Here is a 9,189-nt window from a genome sequence, read left to right on the forward strand (position 1 = left end):
TAAAATGACTAAGTAGAGTGAACAGTCCAGTAAATAAAATAACTAGGTAGAGCGAACAGTCCAGCAAATAAAATGACTAGTAGAGCCAGCAAATAAAATAACTAGGTAGAGCGAACAGGAAATAAAATAACTAGGTAGAGCGAACAGCAAATAAAATAACTAGGTAGAGCGAACAGTCCAGTAAATAAAATGACTAAGTTGTCCAGTAAATAAAATAACTAGGTATAGCGAACAGTCCAGTAAATAAAATGACTAGGTAGAGCGAACAGCAAATGAAATAACTAGGTAGAACATCCAAATAAAATAACTAGGTATAGGGAACAGTCCAGTAAATAAAATGACTAGGTAGAGCTCCAGTAAATAAAATAACTAGGTAGAGCAAACAGTCCAGTAATTAAAATAACTAGGTATAGCGAACAGCAAATAAAATAACTAGGTAGAGCGAACAGCAAATAAAATAACTAGGTAGAGGGAACAGTCCAGTAAATAAAATGACTAAGTAGAGCATCAGTAAATAAAATAACTAGGTAGAGCGAACAGTAGGGAGGACTAAATAAAATAACTAGGTAGAGAAGATTAAAATAAAATGACTAGGTAGAGTGAACAGAAAATAAAATAACTAGGTAGAGCGAACAGCAAATAAAATAACTAGCAATAAAATAACTAGGTAGAACAATCCAGTAAATAAAATGACTAAGTAGAGTTAACAGTCCAGTAAATAAAATAACTAGAGCCAGTCCAGTAAATAAAATGACTTGGTGTAAAATAACTAGGTAGAGCGAACAGAAATAAAATAACTAGGTAGAGGGCAGCAAATAAAATAACTAGGTAGAGCGAACAGTCCAGTAAATAAAATGACTAAGTAGGCGAACAGTCCAGTAAATAAAATAACTAGGTATAGCGAACAGTCCAGTAAATAAAATGACTAGGTAGAGCGAACAGCAAATGAAATAACTAGGTAGAACGAACAGCAAATAAAATAACTAGGTATAGGGAACAGTCCAGTAAATAAAATGACTAGGTAGAGCGAACAGTCCAGTAAATAAAATAACTAGGTAGAGCAAACAGTCCAGTAAATAAAATAACTAGGTATAGCAACAGCAAATAAAATAACTAGGTAGAGCCAGCAAATAAAATAACTAGGTAGAGGGAACAGTCCAGTAAATAAAATGACTAAGTAGAGCCAGTCCAGTAAATAAAATAACTAGGTAGAGCAAACAGTCCAGTAAATAAAATAACTAGGTAGAGCAACAGTCAGTAAATAAAATTACTAGGTAGAGCAGTAAATAAAATAACTAGGTAGAGCGAACAGTCCAGTAAATAAAATAACTAGGTAGAGCGAACAGCACTAGGTAGAGCGAACAAAATAAAATAACTAGGTAGAGCCAACAGTCAAAAAAATGACTAAGTAGAGCGAACAGTCCAGTAAATAAAATGACTAAGTAGAGAACAGTCCAGTAAATAAAATAACTAGGTAGAGCGAACAGTCCAGTAAATAAAATAACTAGGTCCAGTAAATAAAATAACTAGGTAAGCGAACAGTCCAGTAAATAAAATAACTAGGTAGAGCGAACAGAAAATAAAATAACAGTCCAGTAAATAAAATGACTAGGTAGAGCGAACAGTACAGGAAATAAAATAACTTGGTAGAGCGAACAGTAAATAAAATAACTAGGTAGAGGGAACAGCAAATAAAATGTAAACTGTCACACTGTTGTATGCATCCAAGAGATTTGTAATATCACATAATTTCCTCTTTGAAACAATGAAATGAAGAGACTCAATGGGAGTTCATTATACCAATTGTGGTTTGAATCATCCTTAATGAACATACAGTGAAAGTGTTCCATTCATTCATTCATTCATTCATTCTCCAGACTCTCTGTGAGCAGGAGAGTATCTCAGACCTCCTGCATATTAGGGGAACATTACTCGTATGTAACGAACCACTATCCTTTGCCAGGATAAATATTTGACTCTTAGGTACAGTAAATTGACATCAGCATTCCACACAAATGGAATCAGTTCAAAACCACTTGATTCTAATTTTGCCTGGGAGCGCAGACCCCACCACATGCCTTCACACGCAGACCAGTGGAATTAATTATTTATACAGTACTCCTGAGATTTCAACACTTTTACAATCCCTTGTTGACCAATCATATTCCATTGCTGCCAAGCGGAAGGTTATATATAAACATGTGTTCATTGAGCCTTGTTTTCATACTTGGTATCTCCTATCGGGACTGCAAAGGGAAGGATTCAACTGCTTGGCCCGTTCTGGTTAAAGATAAAGCAAAATTGTTTCACTCTGTGCCCTTCAACATTTGAAGTGCATACCTCAGGTAGGTCAGTTTCTTTGTTGCAAAGGCATGCATTGGCTACAGCGCACTGATTTGCGTGTTTTTAAGCTCAGCCTCATCACAGCATATCACAATATTGCATAAATAGGTTTACAGGAGCATGTTATAACATCTAACTGTTTGAAAGAGGCAACTGTAAAACATAAATCCCAGATTCACCTGGGGAGGAGGAGGTGGAGAAGGAGGAAGGTTGCGTTGCCAGATGTGGAGAGAACGGGGGTGGGGGGAATGTGTCTGTATCTGGATACCAGATATGCTGTAAAGTATGTTTTTCTTTTCAGCGCAGGAAGCACTGGATGAAACAGAGAAGAGATGCTATAAGATCAGTAGAAGGTTTACTCAAGTGCTTTTATTAGATAAGCGTCAGACATAGCTTAATAGCTCATGTGCAAGGGTCAAACAGGAAAAACCACAGGGTTGAGAACACATTCTGCACTGGCTGTCTGTCTTCTCTCCCAGTTGTGTCTCAGTAGACATGGCCATCAGGTGCTTCTGTCTGCTGCTGATGCTGCTGCTCGCTCTGGATATGTGTGAAGGTGACCGTGGTCGGGAGTGGGCTCACCACGGGGCATCAATGTTCGCCGACCTGACCCCCAATGAGATGCGCGATGTCCGGGACTACCTGCAAGGCAAGCCAGAGTTGGGACTGACAGCGGCCCGGGGCAAGTCCCTGAAGAAGAATAGCATTCTGCTGATGGAGCTCCACCTGCCCCGCAAGCACGAGGCACTGAGGGCCCTGGATCGGGGCCAGGCCAAGCCCATGCGCCAGGCCAGGGTGGTGGTGCAGTTCGGGAACCAGTCCCAGCCCAACATCACCGAGATCATCGTGAGTCCACTTCCCTTCCCTACTTCGTACAGGGAGAAGACCTTCAAGGGAGACAAGCCCATTCGCTTTGAGTCACGGCCCATTACAGAGGCTGAGTACTCGCACATCATTGATTTCTTGCAAAAGATCACCGCCAAGGTCCACAAGGTGCTGTTTGAGACCACGGGGGGATTTTCCTTCCACAACTGTACCGACCGCTGCCTGACGTTCTCTGACATTGCACCCCGTGGTTTGGAGTCGGGTGAAAGGAGGACCTGGATCATGCTGCAGAAGTTTGTGGAGGGCTACTTCATCCATCCTGTGGGCTTTGAAGTCCTGGTGAACCATAAAGACCTGAACCATGAGCGCTGGACGGTGGAGAAGGTGTGGTACAATGGCCAGTACTTTGATAAGGTGGAGGAACTGGCGGAACAATACGAGAAAGGAACACTGGAGAAAGTCAAACTTCCTGACCATGACGACAAGGACTTGTACTCCACTTACATTCCCCGTGGGCACAGCAACACGCGCACCGACATCCACGGGCCCAAGCTGGTGGAGCCCCAAGGCCCTCGCTACCATGTGGATGGAAACTTTGTGGAATATGCAGGCTGGTCCTTTGCCTTCCGTGTCCGCTCCTCAGCCGGCCTCCAGATCTTTGACCTGCGCTTCAACGGAGAACGTATCGCCTACGAGGTCAGTCTCCAGGAGGCCATTGCCTTCTATTCGGGCGATACCCCCGCCGCCATGCAGACCAAATACATTGACGCCGGCTGGGCCATGGGCACCCTGGACTACGAGCTGGCGCCTGGCATCGACTGCCCTGAAATCGCCACCTTTCTAGACCTGCACCATTACTACGATACGGACAAGCCTGTACATTACAAGAATGCCCTGTGTGTGTTTGAGATGACCACAGGGATGCCTCTGAGGAGGCACTTCAACAATAACTTCCAAGGGGGCTACAACTTTTTCGGGGGTCTGGAGAACCATGTGCTGGTGCTTCGTACCACCTCCACCGTCTATAACTACGACTACATCTGGGATTTCCTCTTCTATCAGAACGGAGTGATGGAGTCCAGGGTCAGTGCCACCGGTTACATCCACGCCACTTTCTTCACGCCTAACGGACTACACTATGGGTCCAAGGTGTATAACTATGTTCTGGGCAACCTTCACACGCATCTCATCCACTACAAGGTTGACCTTGATATTGCTGGTGAGTTCTGTTCTATCAATCTGGTAGTGTGATTATGTCATTCAGGATTCAGGAACCATATTTTGTAATGCTGTGAATGGTTGCTAATTATCTAACTGTAAAGCTACAAAGTTCTGTCTATATGTACATACAGCCATTTCTAATAACAAATGGGCTGGTATAGTTTCAAAATAGAAAGGAAATAAAATACCAAAGAAATAAGGTGACAATGTTCACACATACAGGCTTGTGTTCTAGCCTCTGTATGATCTGCTACACTTCTTGGGAAAACGTCCAATTCTTGAAGGTATTTTAGATCTTTGGTCCGACATTGCATCATGGGTGTTGCTCCTCGATGGTTTATGATTGTTGCTCCCAGCCAAATACAATAACATGAGATTATGTCAGCCATTTTGATGAATCATTGACGAGAAACCCAAAATAACCTTTCATATCATGTGCCATGGGCAAAACAACTGGTAACTGTGTAATTATATGCAGAGTCCGTGCAATATCAGAACATTACTTCAGTGCCTAGGTCCACTGCATTTAAACTCAACAAAGGGCAATAAAGGGAGGTTTTAAATGCATTCATTATTGCATCTCAATTCTTCTTTTGACACTGAAATGGAATTAATTGCAAACACCAGCCCTGCTTGACCCCCAACCCTGATTGACACCGTTAATATGATTGCTTTCGTCAAACACTCCAGGTCGGAAGAACAGCTTTGAGTCGATGAACCTCAAGTATGTGAACTTCACGAACCCGTGGAGCCATAAACATTCCGTCGTCCAATCCAAGCTCGTCAAGACCCAGCACCAGACAGAACGCGGTGCCGCCTTCCGCTTCGGCAAGAAGTTCCCCCGCTACGTGCACTTCTACAACCCCAACGAGAAGAACAAGTGGGACCACAAGAAGGGCTACCGCATCCAGTACAACTCTCACGCCGACAGTGTGCTGCCCCGTGGCTGGATGGAGGAGAACGGCATCAGCTGGTCCAGGTAACGACAAAAGGGACACAGCTAAAGGGACTGTTCACCCTAAAATCATAGTTAGACGTTTTCATACCTCAATCAACTTCAGTTCATCCCATACCGTCTGTTGAGTAGTTCCCACTGTAGACAGAGGAAATCTACCAAACATGAATGGGAAAGATTGGAACCATCTAATTATACGGTGGGGTAGTATGGGTACTATCCCTTTAAAGCTGAGGTAGGCGAAACCGCACCACTTGCTGCCCCAGGAGCATTTGTTATTGTTTTTTTGTTTGGTGGGAAATAAGCATCCATCAACGTGGTAAGAAAATAACTCTACAGTTCTATCGGCGCATGCAGTGATCTGTAACGATGGCCGAGGGTTTCAGATTATTATAGCATCTGACATCTACTGTCAGGCAATTCAGATTCGGTCTGAAGTCTTATCTTTGTATGTAGATACCCGTTGGCTGTGACCAGACACAAGGACAGTGAGCCCACCAGCAGTAGTATCTACACTCAGAACGACCCCTGGGAGCCAGTGGTGTCTTTTGAGGACTACATTCGCAACGATGAAAGCATCATTAACCAGGTGAGAACTATTGTTACCAATAACTCAACTCATTCTCAGACTCAAAATAGAAGCTTCGCTACCCTGGATGGCATTATAATTGTATAACTACTAAATAATAAATCCAATTAATCAATTCATCAATCAACCTATCTCCTGTGTAGGATCTGGTTGCCTGGGTGACGGTGGGCTTCCTGCACGTGCCCCACTCAGAGGACATCCCCAATACGGCGACGCCCGGCAATGCCGTGGGCTTCTTCCTACGTCCCTTCAACTTTTTCAACGAGGACCCCTCTCTGGCGTCCCGCAGTACCGTCATCGTCCGGCAAGTCAAAGAGGGCAAGCCCAAGGTCCAGAGATGGACCCCAGAGGTCGTAGGTCACTGTGTGACTGACAGGCCTTTCTTCTACAACGGCACCTACGCAGGTGTCTGAGGGGCTGGTGCAACTGACAGGAAAGACACATAATGGAGGTTCCATCCTTGGTTCTGAGGATGGAAATCATGTAAATGTGAAATAATACATTCTGACACAGGCATTAATAAAACTAATATTATGTTGATATCGTTCCTGTTTAGATGTGAAATAATAACATTATTTTTTTATGAGTATGCAAATGTATTGCAACGATTTACCATTCCTAGACATAGGCACATTTCATTAGAACCTTTCTAAAATCATAACTCACAGACCCATTTTACCATTGTGCATACATACAGTAACAGTCAAAAGTTTGGACACACCTACTCGTTCAATGATTTTTCTTTATTTGTACTATTTTCTACTTTAACAGTGGAAACTTGAAGACATGAAATAACACATATGGAATCATGTAGTAACCCAAAAACTGTTAAAAAAAATCAAAATATATTTTATGTTTCAGATTCTTCAAAGTACAACCCTTTGCCTTGATAACAACTTTGCACTCTCTTGGTATTGGTGGGAAAGTCAATACTGGCCCGTGACTAATACAGGGAATCGGACAATGTTCAGCTATAGGGATCTGTTTCATCTGATCTTCCCAGTCCAGGTCTGGCCTGGAACAGTCCCCAGACTGTTCCTACTCTTGTTCCTTTCCTTTGCTCTTTCAGAAAACAGATTGATGTACGTTGTAAAGGTACAGAACAACAGCAGGAACTTGGTGAGTAAGAAGACAAGCAACGGCAGAATGGGAAGTTATGCTTTAAGGATAGAGTATTTGACCACCATGTGTAAAGTGTTTAACCTAATGAAAAACACCAATCCGTGAAGAACAAAAAGTTACAACCCCATATTTATTTCACCTTTATTTAACCAGGTAGGCAAGTTGACAACAAGTTCTCATTTACAATTGCGACCTGGCCAAGATAAAGCAAAGCAGTTCGACACATACAACAATGCAGAGTTACACATGGAGTAAAACAAACATACAGTCAATAATACAGTAGAAAAATAAGTCTATATACAATGTGAGCAAGTGAGGTGAGATAAGGGAGGTAAAGGCAAAAAAAAGTCCATGGTGGCAAAGTAAATACAATATAGAAAGTAAAACACTGGAATGGTAGATTTGCAGTGGAAGAATGTGCAAAGTAGAGATAGAAATAATGGGGTGCAAAGGAGCAAAATAAATACAGTAGGGGGAGAGGTAGTTGTTTGGGCTAAATTATAGATGGGCTATGTACAGGTGCAGTAATCTGAGCTGCTCTGACAGCTGGTTCTTAAAGCTAGTGAGGGAGATAAGTGTTTCCAGTTTAAGAGATTTTTGTAGTTTGTTCCAGTCATTGGCAGCAGAGAACGAGAAGGAGAGGCGGCCAATGGAAGAATTGTCTTTGGGGGTGACTAGAGAGATATACCTGCTGGAGCGCGTGCTACAGGTGGGTGCTGCTACGGTGACCAGCGAGCAGAGATAAGGGGGGACTTTACCTAGCAGGGTCTTGTAGATGACCTGGAACCAGTGGGTTTGGCAACGAGTATGAAGCGAGGGCCAGCCAACGAGAGCGTACAGGTCACAGTGGTGGGTCGTATATGGGGCTTTGGTGACAAAATGGATGGCACTGTGATAGACTGCATCCAATTGAGTAGGGTATTGGAGGCTATTTTGTAAATGACATCGCCGAAGTCGAGGATTGGTAGGATGGTCAGTTTTACAAGGGTATGTTTGGAAGCATGAGTGAAGGATGCTTTGTTGCGAAATAGGAAGCCAATTCTAGATTTAACTTTGGATTGGAAATGTTTGATGTCAGCCTGGAGAGTTTACAGTCTAACCAGACACCTAGGTATTTGTAGTTGTCCACATTTTCTAAGTCAGAACCGTCCAGAGTAGTGATGTTGGACAGGCGGGCAGGTGCAGGCAATCAGTTTAAGAGCATGCATTTAGTTGTACTTGTATTTAAGAGCAATTGGAGGCCACGGTAGGAGAGTTGTATGGCATTGGAGATCTTCTAGAGGGTTCTTATGTCATCCAACTTAGAGATATGTCATCCATCTTAGAGAAGCATTATCAACCTTAGAGTGAGGTTCCCTGAGGAACAACCTATGTACCCAAATAAGTAAACACTAAGACTAATATACAGTAGATTGCAACATTGTTTTGACCTTTTTAAAACTTTGACACTTTTGGTTAATGCTTGATATGTGACATAACCTACAGTCTGTTAGCCATAATGATAAGCAGTAGGGGATGAATACAAACATGAGTTTTGCAAAGGAGTGAAAACTCCTTACACAGATCAATGCTACAGTGGTCTAAGTGACATTAACATGACCAAGTGTTCAGCAACAGAGAAACCAAAAAACAGTGTTAATAATTAGCTTTATACAATATATGTTTGGAGGGCCAAATATACTGTCAAAGCTGTCCATTGATTAAAAAGGAAATCAGTTTCACCAATTATCAGTGGTTGGTGGTCAGGAACGAGTCTGTGAAGATGTGAGTAGCTACTGCCATCTAGGGGTTAAATGAGAAACAACTTTAATTTATCCCTCAAGAAAATACAGTACTAACTGTATCTGTATATGGGAAAGGGGGATTCCTAATCAGTTGTACTAGAAGAGGTAAATGTATGCCTGTACATATTTGAGCAAGCAATGTCAGAGTCTGGAATATATATGGACAGGATGGTGTGTATAGACATTATGGACAGTATATATATACCGTACACTCACTACTTTACATTGAAGCAAAGTGTCATTTCTTCAGTGTTGTCACATGAAAAGATATACTCAAATATTTACAAAAATGTGAGGGGTGTACTCAATTTTGTGATATACTGTATATACAGTATATTACTGTACAGTGT

The 9,189-nt window shown here is 42.3% G+C and overlaps 1 protein-coding gene across 2 annotated transcripts; it reads left to right on the forward strand.

The window, feature by feature from the left end:
* The first annotated feature begins 2,240 nt into the window (after positions 1–2,240).
* Positions 2,241–6,473, forward strand: LOC135522929 (diamine oxidase [copper-containing]-like). 2 transcript variants are annotated; one of them, XM_064949640.1, is made up of 5 exons: positions 2,241–2,345; positions 2,645–4,387; positions 5,080–5,368; positions 5,801–5,933; positions 6,077–6,473. In XM_064949640.1, the coding sequence occupies exons 2-5, from the start codon at positions 2,839–2,841 to the stop codon at positions 6,344–6,346; spliced, it is 2,241 nt and encodes a 746-aa protein (XP_064805712.1). In that variant the 5' UTR covers positions 2,241–2,345; positions 2,645–2,838; the 3' UTR covers positions 6,347–6,473. The 2 variants fall into 2 exon arrangements, with proteins under 2 accessions (XP_064805712.1, XP_064805713.1); XM_064949641.1 differs by having other exon boundaries at positions 2,823–4,387.
* Positions 6,474–9,189: the final 2,716 nt, after the last annotated feature.

This window comes from Oncorhynchus masou, chromosome 30, assembly GCF_036934945.1.
Source record: "Oncorhynchus masou masou isolate Uvic2021 chromosome 30, UVic_Omas_1.1, whole genome shotgun sequence".
In the NCBI taxonomy this organism is placed as follows: domain Eukaryota; kingdom Metazoa; phylum Chordata; class Actinopteri; order Salmoniformes; family Salmonidae; genus Oncorhynchus; species Oncorhynchus masou.

Excerpts from the sequence above, each read along its gene's own strand:
- LOC135522929 (XM_064949640.1), top strand. The coding sequence starts at position 2,839 with ATGGCCATCAGGTGCTTCTGTCTGCTGCTGATGCTGCTGCTCGCTCTG. Across the intron at positions 4,388-5,079 it reads GGTTGACCTTGATATTGCTG|GTCGGAAGAACAGCTTTGAG; the intron begins GTGAGTTCTGTT and ends CAAACACTCCAG. Across the intron at positions 5,934-6,076 it reads ATGAAAGCATCATTAACCAG|GATCTGGTTGCCTGGGTGAC; the intron begins GTGAGAACTATT and ends TCTCCTGTGTAG.